This window comes from Topomyia yanbarensis, chromosome 3 (assembly GCF_030247195.1).
Source record: "Topomyia yanbarensis strain Yona2022 chromosome 3, ASM3024719v1, whole genome shotgun sequence".
NCBI classification, from domain to species: Eukaryota; Metazoa; Arthropoda; class Insecta; order Diptera; family Culicidae; genus Topomyia; species Topomyia yanbarensis.
The window spans coordinates 65,953,245-65,973,560 of record NC_080672.1 but is presented as its reverse complement, the minus strand read 5'-3'; the positions used below and the strand labels follow the sequence as shown (position 1 = coordinate 65,973,560).

At 38.9% G+C, this 20,316-nt stretch overlaps 1 protein-coding gene and 1 long non-coding RNA gene across 10 annotated transcripts in view; both read right to left on the bottom strand.

Moving 5' to 3' along the window:
• Positions 1 to 20,316, bottom strand: part of LOC131691331 (unconventional myosin-IXAb) — a 153,936-nt gene that overhangs the window by 97,853 nt on the left and 35,767 nt on the right. For all 9 annotated transcript variants that reach the window (XM_058977639.1, XM_058977642.1, XM_058977641.1 and 6 more), the window contains exon 2: positions 16,772 to 17,447. In XM_058977639.1, the coding sequence (XP_058833622.1) occupies positions 16,772 to 17,208 (437 nt within the window). In that variant the 5' untranslated portion in view covers positions 17,209 to 17,447. The remainder of the gene's footprint in view (positions 1 to 16,771; positions 17,448 to 20,316) is intronic.
• Positions 1,433 to 3,070, bottom strand: LOC131691336 (uncharacterized). The gene is made up of 2 exons (XR_009305752.1): positions 1,732 to 3,070; positions 1,433 to 1,674 (listed from the first exon to the last, which is right to left on the bottom strand). It is a non-coding gene; the product is annotated as an uncharacterized LOC131691336 (long non-coding RNA).

The following is a 20,316-nucleotide window of genomic DNA, read 5'->3' as shown; positions in this document are numbered from 1 at the left end:
AGCGGAGGGATTTCGCCAACGCGTGTATCATCGCGAAAGGCTCGAGCGTTTGTACGTTAACGTGTTCGATCGCGTGTGCGTTTGTATGTCACGTGTGCTAACGTGTATGTAACTTCGCGTGTATAAATTCTATTTCATAACCGCGGACCGTGAATCTAATACTTTATTTTCGTTGTACGGCTCAGATGCTAGGAGAAAGTGAGATCTTCCATATCACTAGAATTCCCGGTCATGTCGCCATGGAACGTGTTGTCTAGTGAATATGAGCTTTATTTTTTGATTGGTTCTATTGAATGTATAGACCCAAGTTACTAGGGGGTGGGGGTAGCGTAGTTGGTAAATCGATTGCCTTGTACGCAGCGCACCTGGGTTCGAGTCCCGACCCCGCACATAGGGTTAGAAATTTTTCATAAGAAATGTTTCTAACCCGAAGAGGCGAATGACCTTAAGGTTAAAACCTCTATAATCGAAATAAAAAAAACCTAAGTTACTAGGACAGAGGGTAATGGTTTCCGGGCGTGACCGATTAATGATCGCGCGAGCGCGCGAGTCTTTGGGTTCAAGCTTGAGACCGCGTTTGAAAATTTATAGGAGCTGAGACATTCACTTTATCACCGGGATGTTATCTTATTTACGAGCTAGCGGGGGGTGTAGGTGCCGTGGATGGTCGCTAAGGGCTGAAGCATTTGTATATTAACGTGTTTGTCGCGTGAATGTGATTTCGCGAGTATAATTTCGATTTAATAATGATGTAGCGTGTATTCTTGAATGATCGCGCGCGGACCGTGAATCTGATGCTTAATTGTTAGTGTATGGTACAGATGGCAGAAGAGAGTCCGTTTCCCTAGGAGTTCCAGGTCATGTCACCATGGAACGTGTTACCATTCTTGAGATTCGATAATCCCGGGAAAACGATTTTTTAATTTATTCCAAGACTTACGTTCTGCAAAAGAAAATATTTCGATCGTTAAAAACTTGAAGAGCGTACACTTTTTCAACTGTTTCGCTGTTCAATTGGCAATCTGTTTTAGAACTTGGTAAAGCGCAGATTTTTTTTTTTTGTTTCTTTTCAGGTATATAGTCCAAACCTTGCTGAAGTTAAAGAATGTTCATGTTTTCATGCCAAAATAGACAAATTTGCCGACTATTTCCCCGAAACAATTCATTGCAGTGACCGTGTATGCGCATCATATCTCCGCCACCGATGAATTGTCATTGTCATTTCTCAGCCCACACCCTGGCAGACGTTCATCCGCCCATCTAGACTCTGTCAAGATGAGGACCTACAAAGCCTAACTGTTCGTATGTGCTAGTCCGTATAGCACACCAGTTTCTTCCACAAGCAGGCGCCGGCTGTTAACCAGTCCCACAAGTTTCAGATACATTACATAGAGGATAGTTGGAGACAGAAAATGAAGAGATAGTAAAGAGATTTTGGTTTGCTGAAACGAGACAAGAAAAGCAAAATAATTGTGATCAGTTTTTTTTTATCGGGCAGATGGGATTGCAGCTTAACGTAACGTCAAGTTCTCTATTTTGTCTGGTCCAATGTATCCTGCTCCTAACAACGCGTGCTAAGTCGTCAGTGATGCAATTAAAACTTCGCATTGATTCCGCTTCTATTTTCTTCCTGATCTCCTCATGGGTCCCCTAGGTCAGAAGCGGATCAATCGACTGTTAAGTAAATTAGAGATCGCAGTCAGCCGTGATGTCCGCGAATTTCATACATACATACAAACTATTTGGCGCAAGTTCAGAGCGTGTAACGTCGTGTCATCTAGTCTGTCATCCTATGGAAAATAATCCTACCATCGCCTTGGGGTCAACGTCATATTGGCAAATTTTGCATTGAATCCGCTTCTGTCTCTTCCTAATCTCCTTTTTGTCTCCTAGGTCCGAAGCAGATCAATCGACTATTAATTGAAACGGTAAACATACTAGCAGTATTAGTCCTTACTCGCGAATACTTTTCCTTCAACTGTGCTGTTCTTCTCTATCTTATAACATAACTCGATTATCCCTGTTCTAGTCAATATACATATTCATTACATTATGGACCGGGCAAATCCTTAATTTTCTATTATTATTATCCTGAGTAGCTATACCAGTGAAGGTATTTTAGGATTTCGCAAAAAGAATCTCTGCCAATAAAGGCGTAATAAATATTTATCCACTATTAACCATAAAGTTTGCTCGAACCGAATGTCCGCCTGGTTCGACTCGAATAGACCACACCGACCCGAAAGGGTTGCTTATCATTTCTGAGAGCCGGTGTGCTTGGTCGAGTTTAGTAATCATAAGAACAAGTCCTGAATAATTAACTATCTCTTAGGTGCCAGTCCTGCACTCCTTTCCTGAACTAGCCTCATACTCACGATCAAAAGAGTCGACAACTAGTAGGATCCACATGTCCCCCACCCAAGTGAATTGATCAACTTGCAAGTAGGAGCACATATCTACCAACCAGCCAAGAAGACTTCCGAATCAATGAGAAAGGACCATGCCAGTCGAAGGCCACAGGCCCAGCGCCATCTCGTACAGTGTCATTGTCATTTCTCAAGATGAGAACCTACAAAGCCTAACTGTTCGTATGGGCTAGTCCGTATAGTTTTTGGTTTGCTGAAACGAAACAAGAAAAGCAAAACAATTGTGATTAGTATCGTAGCTATAATAAATAAATAAACGATTTCTCCTCTGTTGTCGGTTTCCCTGTTCGCAGTCCTCCCTCCTGTTCCTGATCTGTTTGGGCCACTGGCTTTCCGTTTCCTTGGCCGTCCGGTTCTCCCTCACACATCGTAGCAGGAGAAACAAATAAAAAGACAAAACAAAACAAAATGAAAATAAATGGACGTCTGCTATCTGTGCCTAAATTGATGCTGCTTCTCAGTTTTGCACGACCCAGGGGGGACTTGGCCTTGATCCCAATGCTCTGTCACCGATGTTGCGTGATATTCGTTATGGAATATTCTTTGTTTGGGGGCCATTCATAAACAATGTTGTACGTTTTTTTATCCCTGATCCGCTGATACGTCTAAAATTCATTTTTAGTTTTTTTTATCTCGTTACGTGACGCTCTTCCCCTATTGTCAATATCCAACATCATTTATGAATGGTCCCCTGGTGATATATTTAGAGCAGACAATCCAATGAAAAATAGGATTGACAGGATTTTAGTGCGCTCTTGGCACCTTGTGTCACATCTTCATGTTTGTTATACATATTAAGAATACCAAAGCATGCGATGTGATGACCGGAAGATTAGAGAAGCAACTCCTCCCCTTCCCCCCCATATCTCCGCCACCGATGAATTGATCATAAAATTGTTTGAAGTCGGACTACCGTTTTTTCGACAAACATCCTTAACTCTGATTTAAATTTATTGTAAAATGAGAAGTATGGCAGATGGAGCTTATACATGTCTTCAGCACAATTTACTAAAATTGGTCGTTCTTTAACTTCACTCCAGATTGCATTTATGGCTCTACCTAGAATTATTTAAAAGCTATTTTTTTATATTAGAAAAATTAAAACCACCCCAAAGATTATTTAGATACAACGAAGGGGCTCTTAAACGACAACTCTCTCAAAGATGCAATAAAGTTTAATTGTTTAGTTTTAGTACAAAGTTTAAATTCCTGCACTCTGGACCACTGTGCAGTAGCCCTATACTTCCGCGCAGTTTTTTTGGATTTTAAAACCTTAAATGTAAGAATTCCTCCCGCGAGCAATGGTTGTACGTGTGGAATGCGCCAATTGAGCCAATTTGTTCTGATTCCGGAACAGTGAAAGTGCATCTGGCAATTACATTTAAACATGTGCACTGAAGTGGAAAAGATGCTGAATTTGGCAGCGATCACGGCCGTTATAGAACGGACGCTACTCGATGAATGAAATTTCACTCTTTCTATCATTACCGCAGACTCTTTTGAAGGCTCGGCACAGAGTTAGGGGTAATGGATCGTGCAAATTCTGTTCAGGTGTGAATCTGGGATGTAGTATCGATACTTTGCTTTGACTAAAGAAATTCTGTGGAACTACTAACCGCGGAACTGTTTAAATAGTCTCATAACTCCGACAACTTGTTGAACAATAGGATGAGTCTCAACTTCGGTTAATTTGAAAATAATTTACTGAAGAAATAAGTAAGGAGTTATTGCAGTGATTTCACAGACACAATTTAGTAGAATTATACAATGATAGCACAAATAGTTCTCGCTAAATGTCACTCAAATGTTTGAAACTCTTCCACAATAGAGTGATTCAAATCCGAGGACGCATTTTTTTTTCTATTTTGCTTTGCACCCGAATCTGATGAAATTAACACCTTCTTGCACAGGTAAAGCCCAGCCCCCTTCCGATCGTCAAACCACCAGCCAGGTACAGTAGGCTGTTCATCACAGTCACCAACGAAGCGACATAATTTTAATGGGGGACAACTTAGCGTGGCCTACTTAGCCAGCGAGCATATAATTGATTCACACAACAAAATTACTGTCCATAAATTTTGTGGTCATACGGGTTGTGCGGTGGAGGCAATGATACGGTGGCCCCCTGTTTTTTTTTGCAATGGAGAAGACCTTTACGTCCTAGCCCAGTACACGTGCTATTGGTAGGGTCCAATCTACCACACGGGGTGCACTGGGGGCGTGTCGGGTTCGAATGGTGACCAGCCCTTAATACCGACTAAACTCCATTGGGCTCCGCCATCATTCCTCCCAGGAACTACCTCTCGGTATTACTTCTGGGGGGGGGGGGGGATACGGTGGCCCCTGTTATTGTTAAATCACCTGTTGTTGGCTTTGCTGGAAAATATGCAGCGTTCCAAGATGGATCACGCACCGGTATATGACGCACGAATGGCGTTTCGCTGAAAAGACAGCGAAGCTGTTTGGATCGACAGTTTCGTTTTTTTTTCTGAAAAATGTACTTGTAGTACAAAGGTTTAAAGCCACACGATTTGAACTATCTCCTAAATTAGCTTATTAGGTGTTCAAGTAAGACATCTTAAAAGTTGTTCAAACCAAGCCCTCGCGGCTATATTCGAAGGACAAAGAACAAGACTGATCCCATCAATGCTACCGTTTCTGATTTTCCATATTATATTAAGCTTTATTCCCAATTATTTTCATTGATATTATAATTTTCGCAACCATGAAACGATGCAAAAAAACCTTGAAATGTTTGATTTCATACTCTTCAAATTAAATTGGGTCTATCGAATCCTTCGCACACAATTGCCCGTTCAGTATACCATACACAATTTATACGCACAACGTTCCACCCATGTCACAAATTGTCAATCTTCTTTACCCCTCCCTGGTAATTGCACGTCTTATTTCCATCTTTTAAACTTTTCATCAGTTAACACCTGTTATACACCCCTATACCCCAATATAATATGTAATATTCATATAATTGACACATGGCAATCTGACTTTCATACGTGCGTAGTGTGGTCCAAGCATAGAGTTTATTAAGTTAGTATCGTGAAGAAAATAATAGAGCAGATTAACCAATTTATCCCCTACCAGTATGTGGAACCTCAATTGTTTTGAAGCTGAAATTTAGGTTCACGCCTAATCATCGCTATTTTGTGTAATGTATCTTTGCTTGCAAATATCTTCGTTTACGAACTAACTATTATACTAATAAAGAATGCCTGGAAAATTGGGTCAATCGGAGCATTTATTGCGGAGATATCGTGCTCGCCGTAGACTCTATAAAAAGAGATGTTTCGGAACCACAGCTGTCGATTATGCAAAAATAAATACTATAAAAATTGCTTTTAGAGAGAATTGGGTATATTTTGGGAACCTGTGTCTGCTATCGTAGTCGTAATCTCAAAATTAGAACCAATCATAATCTCTAGATTTCTAATCATTTTGAGAGCTCACATTTAAAGATAGTATTTTGATATTGAAAAGGGAGAAAATTTCCAATAAAAAATGAAAATCACTATGCTATATTTCACCTTAGTGGAGAACAAATTTGCCATTTTTACGCGTCAGGAGCGCCAAACCTGTAACTAAATTAGTTATGCAATTTTCGTTTCTACATCGTCTCATCAGAATCCAACACTAACTTAGTAACAGGAGTAAGCTAGCGCCGGATTGACACTAGCTCCAAAAAAAATGGAGACAAATTTTGTGTTTCTGAGCAAAACCCTGTTCATGCGTGATGTCCCGCTAGAAAAGGAGCTCATTTTAAACTGATGAGCACTAATGAAATCGATAGTACCTCTAATTTTATTGTGGAATATATATTGAGAAAAAAATGTGTATAATTTTCACGGAAGTCATCTGTATCATCATCTGCATATTCGCTGAAACATGTATAAAGAGTGAAACGCTAGTCTCACATGCCAGTCGTTGAATATACATATATTCGAGCCCCGCCGATAAAGGATTTTTAACCCGTAAATGTGAAGATAATTTTTTTTCCGAATTTTGTGAGAATTGTCTACAACATCAATACGTTACTGCGATTATTTTAAGTAGCTTCAATGTTTTTTGAGAACAGTATAGCGCATTTTAGGGTTAATATTATGATCGTAGTACTAGTCCTGAGAATCTGCTGCGAAATCTAGACAGAAGGCGAAAAACTTCACAAGGAGATTTGATACATTTTTCCGATTTCGCAATACTTATTACTGTAGACTGAATTAAAGCATGCATACCTCAATACAGAAAAGTGGAGTCTGTTACAAATGAAACATGGTAGCATTTTTTGATCCGGATATTGCCAGCAAAGCTAGTATGCTGAAAGTGCAGTTATCACACCCTATTTTATCCTACGTGACATTGGATCCTGGCATTCCACACGATATGTACTTATTGGAATCAAGTAACTTCGTGTCAATTCTGTAAACAGATTGATCACTCCGGAGAATCCTGTAATCAATCTGTGACCTGAGCTTTCTTAGATCGCAAAACCGTCGCTTTGGCCACTGAGTTCAGGTTATACACAGCTGTCAATATTGTATTTGTTGTGGTATAAATTAGAGTATAAGTCGACAATTATTGCGACATTTTTTATTGTTGGGTGAATCGGCTATAGTTATCAAAACGAAATGAGTTTTACAGTAGTTTAGTGTACAGGGTGATTGATTCATGATTAAGAATCTCTCCAGGAGTGATTGACTTTTGCATTTGGTGAGAAAAAATCCATCAAATCTCAACCGTTACAGAGTTATTGAACTTTTTGTGTGGAAAACTTATTTATCTTGTAATACCTTTAACTCAAAATGTATACTTTGCATTTTAAATTTTTCAGTTCCATTGGAAAGGTGAGAAAATTTTCTATTGAATGGTGCCCTCATATCTTCCAGTTAATTAGTTTTAACTATCTTTTAGTTGTAAAATAGTTAAAAGTTGGTGTTTTTGATGAGGTTTTTGTTAATTTTTGTCAAAATAATGAATTATGATTATAGCAATATCTATTATCCAAAAGTTGGGTTTTAGAACGATTCATAATTTGTTCTTCAACATTATATTCCTATCTCTTCTGGTTATTTGTAATTTCAGTACTAAACTTTTCCTGTAGTCGTCTTACAAGTGCTTAAAAGACTCTAATCTAAAAAATATGCTTTATATCGTCATTTCCAAGGATTCATTGGAAAGCTGAAAAAAATGTCTTTCGATGTATGTACAAATATCTTTTAGTTAAGTGTACTAAATGACTTTTTACTAGTAAAATAACTCAAAATCAGCGTATTTGTAGAGTTTTGTAATTATTCTAAATGTTAATCAACTAAATTTATCGTTACTATTGTGCATTTAGTTCCCCTTAGCATTCTCTATAACTTGTTATTTGACACTTTATCCCTATCGCTTTTCATTTCGCTGCAATTTAATAAACACAGCATGACCTCACCTCAAATGTTGTGGGTTTGAAATCGTTGTTTTTGCATATGAAACGAAGCGATAAAAATGATTTTACCTCGAAACTAAAAGAGATAATTGAATAGAGTCAAAAAGAGATTTGTAGAATTTGTTGAGATGCATTAATTCCATGATAATAATGGTGATGTTTATTATTTACTATTTTGAGAAAATAACGAAAATGCTAATAAGAACACTAACTTTAAACTAATTAATTTCTAAAAGGACACTAAATTCACTTAACTGATAGGTATTAATACATTTTTCTCTGCAAAATTTTTCAATAAGAGCTAGTATTAGTGAAAATAAAATAAAAATATCCAAGTTCAATAACCCACATGAAAACAAGAAAAGATAAGTGTATCATGTCAAAGAACAAAACATGCAGCTCTTCAAGACTAACAATATGAATTATTAAAATGGTGATGTTAACTATTAAGATTTTCGCAAAATGAACGAAAAATCGATCAAAATTGTTAAATTTTAAATACATTACTGTGAAAAGGTTACTCAACCTCATTAGCGGAAACATGTGAGGACATCATTCAATGGGAAATTTTTCTCACCTATCCACTGGATCTAAAATATTTGAAATACAAAGTATACTTTTTGAGTTAGAACTATTTTAAGACAACTAAGTTTTTAAATTAAAAAAGTTCAATAACTTAGTAACGGTTGAGATTTGATGGTATGTGTAGAACGATTTTTTTCTTCAAATATGACAGTCAATCATCCCTCGAGAGATTCTCAACCATGAACCAAACACCCTATATGCATTTATTTCAGCTTTCATGCATACATTGGTTAAATTTTAGGATGAGTAAAATGCTCGACATTTGTGATTGACGCCCTTTCATCGCGCCTGTGCAGTCGTTTCCGAAAGGTTTTCTGGATTTCTTTCAATTTTCTCATAATTTAATTTCCATCCTTCGTTTTTCTTTTGGTCAACCAAAGTTCGCACTTCATCAAGGCCCAACAATAGGTTTCGATCGAACGGAGTTCCGTACAGTTTGTTGAATTCATGTCGTGGGTCGTTAGACTGAATGGATCATTAGGCCGAATGTACCTTAAGGCCGAACGGTCGAGTGCCATGAGAATCAAAACATCTGATCTAGTTTGAGTCCGAGAATGCAAGTAATATATAACTTTATTTGACCTAACTTAAGCCGTTTGATATAGGCTCCCGTAGATTCCGGTGGAGCAGTGCTGCCAGGGACAGTTTACGTTGACGACGGAAAATGAATTTTTCATATATCTTCGCTATATTGAAATATTATTGAAAACTGATAAAACTTATCCTTTTAGACTGCTTTTGGTTACATTTTCCACGCAATTGGACTATTGTAAATATTCTAGGAGAATTGTATTAAGCATTAGAAGGTAAAAATTGAGCAGCTTCTAGCACTGTGAGGGAAGCACCTACCTTTATGAAAAAAGGCTTTTCGTGTTTCTTGATTCCACGGTTTTCAAGGAAAAATAGTTTTCAAACCCTAAATGCACTAGAAAAAAGTTGGGCATGAAAGGGTTAACAGCATCAGTGGAACCCATTTAATGCTTTGACGTATTGTAGTCCTTGTCACAGACTTGTGTTTATTGAGTGTTGGAAAATCAATAGCGTATTTTCCCTTCTTTCAATCATGAGCTGTTTTTTTTGTTCAATTTTTACACAACTGTAATTACTACATTCGCTCGGTTTATCCATAACATGAATTAGAAACGCTAGCGTTCAGCCGAAGGTGAGTAGGACAGTAGGCCGAAGGGATGTAAGGTCGAACGTTTAATTAAAAACTTGAAGTTTATTCTGCCGAGCTTCCAGCTCTTCTCGGCCTGCGGTAAATTGGCGTAGCTCGATTAGACAAATCTCTTACTGGTGGCGGCCTCTCGCAACTTACGATCCACTCGTTTGCTCAGATTATTCAAACATAGAAGGTAAGAATTAATTTAGGGGGACCTGTTTCAAAATATCAATCTGCAACATGACTTTTAATTATATTAATTACCTTCTAAATAGCTCGTTGAGCAAACCTTTGCGGGGGAATGAGGTGGAGCCATCATCATAATGATTCTAGAAGCTTCATAGATAAAGGTTTAAGAGCAAATCAAATACAGTCATGACTTTGACTTTAGTTTTATTACGCGCCGCCCAGTGAATAATGGAAACCAATCAGAATGTCGCTAATAAAAAAAAATCATAGCAAATTTTTACGTCTCTTACGCTAGATGGGAATATTTTGAAATGCAGTACAAGATCATTAAAATTAAATTCCGACAAAACTATGGTCAAAGTCATGTCTGTATTTGGTTTGCTCTTAGACCTTTATCTATAAAAGAACGAACAGCGATTTAGTAGCTAACAATTTTAAACTTGGTGAACTGCTTGAAATGGGGTGATTTGTAATTATTGGCGATCGGAAAATTCTGCAAGATTCCATAGTTTACAGGAAAGCAAGGAGCCTTGCATTAGAGAATAATAGGCAAACGATATAAAGGTCGAAACCAATTTACAGAAAAGCAAGAGAGAAAATGCGAGCAACCAGCTCGGATTTACTGCCATTCTCGCTTTGATTTACTAATGTTAATAGGGTTTCTTACATTTACCATCTGTTGAAGTCAATGGAAGTCGCACCGCTTAGCAGTTATTGATTTCAAAGTGGCCTAGATTTCGAAATAAAAGAACGTACCGCATACGACAAATATCTTCTGCTGAAATGAGTCATGTCATTCCGAAGCAACTAAAAACTATAAACATGTTTTTGATCAGCACAAATCAATTACGTGAGAATAAGGTCATCAGTTTGAGTATTAAATTTCACTTTGAAGCTTCTTTCGAATTTTTTAAAAAAATATTCGAGCACCGGTACTTTACCGGTACTGAGGGCTTCAGTACCGTAGTACCGGTTATCACCAAAAAGGGTCGGTACTGCGAACCCTAACGCGTATGTATGGAATAATGATTCACTCGGTCTAATTACCCATTCAGCATAACGACTCATTCAGCCTAATGACCAATTCGGCTTAATGCCCTATTCGGCCTAATGACCCATTCGTCCTTCCAGCGAAATGATTCATTCAGCCTAATGACCCATTCGGTCTAATGACTGGTTCGACCTAATGACCGTTTCGGCCTAATGGCCCACCGCCGTTTGCATATGGGCTGCTAAATCGGGTACTTCGAAGCAAATTTCGATATTTTCTGTTCGAAATGACCATCCACAGAGTCGTAAAGAATTTCCGGGTGCACGATTTTGCAACACTCTGCTGGCGAATCTGATTCCCGATTTCAATTTGGGAAGTTTGTTTCAATCCAGATCGCGTCCTGGCCCTCTGGACGAAACATTACATGAAAGTGTGGAAACGAACGTTATTGAATCGGGGGTAGGGTTGTTTTATCGATAGTACCGGTACCGAAAATTTCGGCAATTCCGACCTATTTTTAGTACCGAAAGACCGGTACTGAATAAAAAAAAATAGCGGTCTAAATAAATAAATAGAAATAGCGTAATGTCGCAAAACTTTTGATAAGGTATATATCAAATCTGCAGCTATAACATGCAAGAATCAAAATGCTCCAGAAAAGCTAGCTATTTGATAATAATGGTAATCGAATGACACGCATTAGTAGAATGATGCAGTTTAAGTAATGGTTGTACCCCATTTGGCGTAAGGACATTTGGCATAAAAGTCTTTTAACATAACGGTCGATTGGCTTAATCTCTGCACTGTAACAAATACTTTGGTGGAATATTAATTACAAATTAAAAAACAAAAATCTTTGCCGTACCTGGACTTAACCTAAACATGGCCCTATGCTTGAGTAAACCGGGAAAACGAGTGGATTCCAGGTTTGCTTGCGAAGTGGCGTTTAATGTAGAACGCCGCTTTCCTTTCCGTGCTTATGCCAAATGACGTTATGCCACAAGACCATTATACCAAACGACTGTATGCCAAATGGGTTTCTGCCAAACGATTTAATGCCGAATGGCCTGACACCATAAATAATCACAAATCGTGACGATTCTCCAATCCACTGGACACTAAAAAGATAACGAATTTCCCTTTGAGAAACTGAGAATGTAAGCGGAGAGAGAACTGTTTTTCCAGTTGTTTGTGCGACCAGACTCTATGGATACTTTTTTTTTCGCAAGTTTGAAAACTAGAACGTTACGAGTACTGATTAGTATCCATTATTCGCTGTGTGCCGACATAATTAGTTTTTAGTTTCACGTTTGTCTTTCATCTTTGAAAGAAAGTATACCGATTTGGTTCATAATTATGTCAAATTTGGTATGAATCGTTTCCAATGGCGAGAATTGTTATTTGCTCACGATTAGAAAAGGCAGCAGCCAGTAAAAAGACTAGTAAATAAGAGCAAGAAGTACCACGTGTTTTAGACGCAAGGTCACATTTGGTATAACGGTTATTTGGCATTATGGTCCTATGGCATAATTTTGAAAACTGATCACACTGAAGGTCATTTGGCATAATGGACATTTGGAATAATTTATTTTATCTCCAGGATAACGGCCATTTGGCATAATTTCTAATTTAGCCGAAAGTGAGGGTCATTTAGCATAATTTTACTAAATGATATCATTGAAGATTATTTGGCATAACAGATGAATGACCTATAAGGTTAAAGATGCACTAAGCAATAATAATAATGTGTTGTTATCCATTACCTGATATTGATTATATTTCGAGTGAATACATTTTAGAAACTGATTTTGCCTTCTTTTAAATATTACCAGTTCTTTTGAGGTTTCAATTATGGATTCTTTGTCTATGACTTATGTTTTAGTAGTGCAGATTTTACAGGTTTTTGTTGATGCAGCCCACTAGAACTGCGATCCACCAGACGTATGTTTTGTTTTGGTCATTATTATTATGATCGCCAGTGAGTTTTGGTTTTCCATACAGCGCTTCAATAATTAATATTATCCTTATTATATCTCTTTATATCATGAACTGTTCTTTCGAATTATACACTAGATCATTTGTGGATATCTCCAAGATTTTAAAACGATAATTTATTGAATGAACTTACATATATTCAACCATCGGTTGTTACACTGCTCTAGCACTTGGGGCGAAGCCAGTGCACCGGGACCAAGGATCCGAAGCGGTGCAAAGACGCTGAGGATCCACCGGACGAGGTGGATGCCGACCCACCGTCGGAAGTGGCGGCCCCTCGCAAGCAAACCTAAGCACGTGATTTGAAGCGATGTGGCGTAGCCACATTAGGCGTAAATGTTATTTATAAATTGGCAAAGAAGAATAAATTAATTTTGGTTCAAGTTCAGTTTTAGTATTATTGGTAAACAAGCTCATTTAAATATTTAGGTAGTTTCCGTTATGCTCAAACATTTGAGCTACTTGCCAGCTGCTCACAGCTGCATAAGTAAGTTTCCCTCGAACGATGAACATTATTGTCAACATACAATCAAAATACATAATACATACATGAAAGGATATACTCCAAAAACATCCTGGTAATTATTATCACTTTATCACTACATATACTTATGCCAAACGACCAGTATGCTAAATTACTGTTTTCCTTAACATGACAATGTTTGTTATATAAAAGACCTTCAGCAATAGCACGGTTCAAAATTATTTCGAATTACCTAAATTCTCGCACAGTCTTAAATTATGTACTTCTCTGTAGTTGAAAAAAATAGAAAATATGCCAAATCACCGTTATTCTGGAGATAAAATAAATGATGCCAAATGATCTTCAGTGTGACCAAATCTCAAAATTATGCCAAATCGCCATTATGCCAAATGTCCTTTATGCTAAATGATCTTATCCCAAATGACATTGCTCCAAATGACTATGACAATTGATTCAGACCCACATGTTTTGTTGATCAGAATATTTCTTAAGGGGTTTTTACCGTGTTTTTCTAAAACATTTTCTAATTTTCTTTTGGAAATCGGGAAGGCAAATGGATTGAGTTTTTCTGCATATTACAAAACTAGCATTAGTCTTCAATAACAAAATTAAGTTTTTTTGTGTTTCGAATCCATCTCGCACCATCTGGGTGTCTAGTTAGACAATGTATCTAAACTAGTACCCAAATTAGCACTAGTTAGACACAAAAAAAATTCCAAACTGTTCACACAACATACGTGAACGTCAAAATCAACTGACTTGTCCCGAGTGATGTCCCGGGAAGCAAATTCAGAAGCTCAGGTTTACTGATGAGAAAGCGAAAACGAACTCTCTTATGGCCTGGAATTATGTACTATTAATTCCCAAAAAGGAAAATTGGATTTAACCAATTTTTGCCTTAAGGATACAAAATCTAACTCAAAATTAAGTTTGTTTTTTTTTGTTCCGATTTCATCTCGTCAGTAGACACCCAGATACTGCTAGTGACTGACAAGATGAATTCGAAACACAAAAAAACAAACAAACTTAATTTTAAGTTAGGTTTTGCGCCTTTAATTCAGTTTTCCCTTTTGGGAATTAATATTGCTTCAATAACAATTTTTAGTTGCATAAGAAAACCCATTAACCGCTCCCTTCCCCTAATTGAAACTACCAATGCGAAAATAGATGAAATGCGGTACATATGGCTGAGATTTTCAAACACCTTACGCTATCGAAGTTCGCAAAAAATATCTCGTATGGCAGGCATTCTGTTCATGTGGCTTGAAGAGCGACATTCACATCGCAAACGGGACCATCAACCGAGAAATTTATGCGCAGGGGTGTCTGAAATAACGTCTGTTGTCTTTCCTCAAGCAACATAATTTTTGCCATTGTAGAACAAGATCGTGGAGTGGTATATCGCAAACAACGTCCAGGTGGTGCCCAAGGACATGAGCCCTCCCAGCACGTCAGAGCCAAGCCCAATAGAAAAATTTAAGATGCTTGTGAAGCGGAAGATTTGAGAGACAGTTGCCAGCGAGATACGGTTTAAGGCAAAATGGCGTTCTGCGGCTAGGGAATTGGCCAAGGAGGCTGTGCAAAACTTGAGGGTAGGAGTCAAACGGCCCGATAGTTCGCTAAAAAGTAAGCTCAAGTGAATATTTTTCATCATTCTATATGAATTAAACCTGTAAAAGAAAAACGATTTGATTTTTCAATAAAAAATTTGACCGATTTACACAAGTTCTTGCTTGACCAACTTATGATCGTAGCATCCTTCTGTAAAATTGTAGTTGTAAATTAATTCAATGTACTCACTAAAAGCGAATTCCCACCTGGCACATAAAAAAACAGGGATCAATGATCGCTTCACTACCCTGATCTACAAAAAAAAAGTTGTTTCCCTATCAAACACGGAACGACGGGACCGAATCAAACACCTACCATGTTTACTTTATATAGCCCATACCGACCGAAACTCGATCAGCAGAACCAACTAGCCTACGTTCTCTATGCTAGAGGAAAGGAAGAGAACCCCCAACAACGCTGATAGTTCACACAAAAGCCAACTGACACTGCACTCTGACTGGTTGGTTTGGCTGACTGCATAACCATCAGCTGTGCAGTGCAACAAACCGAGCAACTGGAGAATTCTCAGACGGCCTATACAATAAAAAATGAGGTTAAATGTATGTACAGTCAGTTGTGGAGAGGAAAGGGCATATACGTACAACGACAGAAATACGAATCTGTCCATAGCAGCATCCATAGCAACGCTAGAAAAAGTGCACGCACCAAGTGGAAACGGTTTTTGGTTTGAAATGCTGTACCTTTGTTCTGACAGTTACGTTGCGTTGGCTGCAGGGGCCGTGGGATTCAACAAATCTCAGCGTGGAGTTGGTTGAGTTGTTTATGTCAATAACAACAAAAGTGTAGATGATACAATTCTGCGGCTTGTACACTTTTATTCTAATTCACAATATTTCATGATGGTAGCAGGTAAAGAAAAGTCACAGCAGTCGTGGTGATTTAATCGAGCAAATTCCATTAAGGGATCCGATCCAGCAAATTGACTGAGGGATTCGATATACGGAAAGTTGTTGGTATCAATAACCCGCTAGAGCGCGACACATTGTCACGAGAATGCTGACTAGCTACGCGAGCACTTCCTCTTACAGTAAATACTATACTTCCACCGGCGATCAAAACATGTACGGCATTGGAGTGTAGTTTTTCGATTTTTGTTTGCGTACACACTCATTCTTACAGAACCGCGTGTGGTGATAAAAGAAGCGTTGTTTCTGTTGTGCGGAGGCTTCTCGTGTAGTACAACCATAATATTATTTGAAGAAAATCATTTCAAATGGTCCTATGTGCTAATGAGAACCTCGTTATGTATACTTTTTGTATCGATTATTAGAACGCCAGTAAATTTCCAATAATTTTCAGTACGTACGAGTTGTTAACGGAAGAGAAAGTAAACAAAGAAAGGTTCAAATTTGCACATAGAACCGTTTGAATAAGTTCGCTAGATTCATACTTCGATTGCTAACAAGTAATGACTTTTCACACTCGGTGCAGCAAATCCATTCATGCCCAGGCGAAACATACGTGGTTTACTGTCTACGGTTTCAAGTCGACTGTATCATGAAGGTTGCCTATCTAAAACCAACCCAATTAAATGGAGGTCTTATCAAACTGATTCGCCTCAATGCGGCTACCGCACAGAAATAATCAACCAATCGCGGCGATCACAAAATACCTCAGAATTATATGCTAAATAATCCTTATCGCGTTCATTCGCGACTCGCCCATTCATAATTCTACCCCAACCGAGAGGTATACCTCATTAGCCATGCAGTGTTTGTTGACTGACGGTAATCCCTGAAGCCTCTACCCGAGCAACGACAGCAGATATGACAGCCAATTGAATAAACAGCACGATCAATAAACAAACAAGTCTGTTATTGAATGCGACAAATCAAGAAACAAACTACACTTTGTCGGTACTTACTTGTGAAGCTTCTCCTGTTGAATCAGCTCATCCTCGATGTCCACAATCTGGAACAGTTCCGTTTCGCCGTCCCGCCCGAACACGCCGCCCGGTATCTTGCGAAGGAACTTCTTCAGAACGGACGCGATCGTGTATACCGAATAGTTGTCCACATTGACCAACCGGCCCTGCTGCAGAAAGTGGATCAGTTTCTTCATGGCGCCTTGATGTCCGGGTGCACGGAAGACATCCTTCCGGATGGGGGCCTCCTTGTTCAGTTTCAGTATCAGCACCAGCAGGGGGCCGGGAATGTCGTTTTTGCACACCTCGTCCAGCGGAACGCCAAACTTGACCTTCTCGAGTCGGTGCGGATAAGGTGACCCCGGATGGCCACACGAGGTAACCACACTGCCGAGGGTTGCCGCCCGACGGTGCATTCGTTGCGCCCAGCTGGACATTGTGTGGGGTTTTTGTTCCGGGTGGAGGAAGAGGGCGCGCGTCCGAGCGGTGCTGGTTTTACTTAAATATTATACAGGAAATTTTAAAAACTTGCTCGCGATAAGGGGCACGTTCACTGCAGAGGGACAGAGTGAACTTTCACTGCGGTTCGATCCGGCAACGCTCGGTTACGTTCGTCGTACACATTTGGAAATGTTTCTTTTTCGCACGCACGCACACTGGGGGCTAGCTGTCTTGCCTGCAAAACAAGGGAAACGGAAATATTTGTTATTTGATTGCTGTAATCAGTCAGTAATGTCGTGACTTTATTTACTGTAACGACAGTGTTGGGCTAGGAACTTAAAATGCGCTCTTGTATACAAGAGGTTCCAATAAAAATAACTGGTTTTATCTTCCCCAAATATTATTATTATTACTTGACTATACGTAGCGGTAGGCGAGATAAAATGCCACCCTTGGGCGAACTGCACTCCCCGTTTTCTAAAAGATGACTGAACATTAATGAAAAATCTTCACTGTAAAAGTTTGACCGTAAAACCGTACTTTAAATGCAGCCCGAGATATTTTTTTCGAGAATTGTCCTACTGGAGCTGTAGGGCAAGGATCTCGGAGGGACTCCCTGTCAGAATCACTCACTACAATTGCAGACGAGACGGAAAATGTCATCCACTAAAACACTGCCTAAGGCCAATTGCAGCGAGCCGTGATTTTAAATGTGATATTCATTGTGCGGTTCAGATATGTGCGGGCGTAGGGACTTCGCGATCGCATGTATCATCACGAAGAGCTCGAGCGTTTGTACGTTACTGTGTTCGATCGCGTGTGTGTTTGTAGGCAGCGTGTGCTAACTTCGTGTGTATAAAATCTATTTTATGACAGTGTGTTCTTTCGCATATTCGCGTGTGTTCTTGGATGATAGCGTGCAAACCGTGAATCTAATACTAAATTTTTAGTGTACGGTTCAGATGCTAGAAGAAAGTGATTTCTTCCATATTACTAGAGTTCCCGGTCATGTTGCCATGGAACGTGTTGTCTAACGGATATGAGAGCTTTCCTTTTTTTAACTATTTGGTCCAATTGAAAGCATGGACCTAGACCTCTGGTACCGAGGATGGAGACTTCTGGACGTAACCGATTCATGATGGCTCGAACACGGGCGTTTGTAGACTCACTCCTGAGATCGCGTTTGTGAATTTGTAAGTACTAAAACGTTCACTTATTTACCGGAGTGTTATCCTGTTCTCGAGATCGCGGCCGTATATGTGCATAGATGATTTCGAAGGACTCGATCGTTTGTATGTTAACGTGTTTATCGCGTGTGCTAGTGTGTATTTAACTTCGTGTGCATAATTTTTTTTTATAATCGTGTGACACCCGAATATGGTGTTCTTGAATGATCGCGCGCAGATCGGGAATCTGATGCTTAATTTTTAGTGTATGCTATGCTAGAACAGTGTAAGTTTCCTCATTCATGTCGCCATGAAACGTGTTGTTTGGTGGATATGAGTGTCTTTTTTATTGGTTCAACTGGAGGCTGCCACAACCGAGGGTAGAGATTCCCGGACGTGAGTACCAGCGGTGGGTCACGTACTTGAGACCACGTTTGTAAATTTATAGGAGCTAAAACGTTTATTCAATTACCGCGATGTTGCGGTGTTAGTGTGATCGCGGGCGTAAGTATGTATGACTGATCGCAATTGCATGTTCGCGTTTGTGACCAGGTTTGTGTTATCGTGAAGGCCACGAACGTCTGTACGTTTCGAATGAGAGATTGTAAGTGCATATGTGAGAATATGCAATTGATTGTGTTAATGAGTGATAGTATGAATCTAATTTAAATTATAGTAATATAAGGAAAAATAACATCCGAATAAAGAAAAAGAAAAGAAAGGATTTAAGTAGCACTGTACAAATGGGTCAATATTATTTTTGGTGGTAAAGCAAACTACTAAAAGTGCAACAAAAGCAGACAAATGTATTAGCAGAAAAGAGCATATGTAACATGCAATCAAAATACTTGAACTCTTCTAAATGCCAGCAAATGATACTTATTTACCATTAACGACAATTTTATTCTGTTACAATTTTTTCATGCTATGCAGACCGGGAATGGATGATTTACGTACATCGGAAAATTAATCGTACCTTAATTTATTCAATCCGACCTTCATGAATAAATCGAATCGAATGCACGAGTTGAACACCGGAAAAAGTGACCAACGTATCCTAAGAAGGATTACTCACTATTCTATCATATATGCCATTTCTGAATCCAATTCCTGACCCAGGTGTTGCAGACGAACACATACACATACGACATACATACGACGTGGACGATGAACAATGTTTGCAAACACAGCTCACAGAAGAAAGTCAATCCACGTCGACTCGCCAGTCGCTAAACACTAAACACAAAATATACAAAAGGCCCATAAGCCCTCTCGGTATCCTTGATTCACCACTATCGAGGCGTAATGCAATATTGGTTATATAACTATCTTAAAGCAATTGTCGGTTAGGGGTTCTTTAGCACTGATGCACGCCATACGATTGATGATGTTTGGAATACCGTCAAACCCGTCAGGCTGAGGGAGGGAAGAATTCTGCACAGCCGACATCTTACGAAAAAATTGCTTGAAAAATTTATTTATCATGCGTCATAACTAGTATTATAAATCTCAATCTACAAGATCCCGGTTCACACCCTGATTACGTCAACAAAAATTTTCAAAATTTGCCTATTTTTTGTGTTCTACATTGGTGTAACCCCTTAAGGTTGAACGGAGAAAGCCTAGGAAAGCGACCATTTTCAAACACGAAAAAAGTAGTTTTCTTGTTCACCGTTGGCCAAATCTTCATGAAAATTGATTAGTAGTATTCTAACAATGGCTCGAATGCAATGAGCGGTTTCTTTGAAGATAGTACAGAGAGTAGCAAAAAAACGACTTTTGTCGTTTTCAAAGATGGCCGCTTTTGCAGGCTTTCTCAGTAGAACCTTAGGATGGCGATTACAATTCGCCTTGATAGCTGTGAGGCGAAACGACCGAGAGGGCTTTATAGGATTTTTTTTCAATGTTGAATGCATTTCCGACTCCCATTAGCCTAAC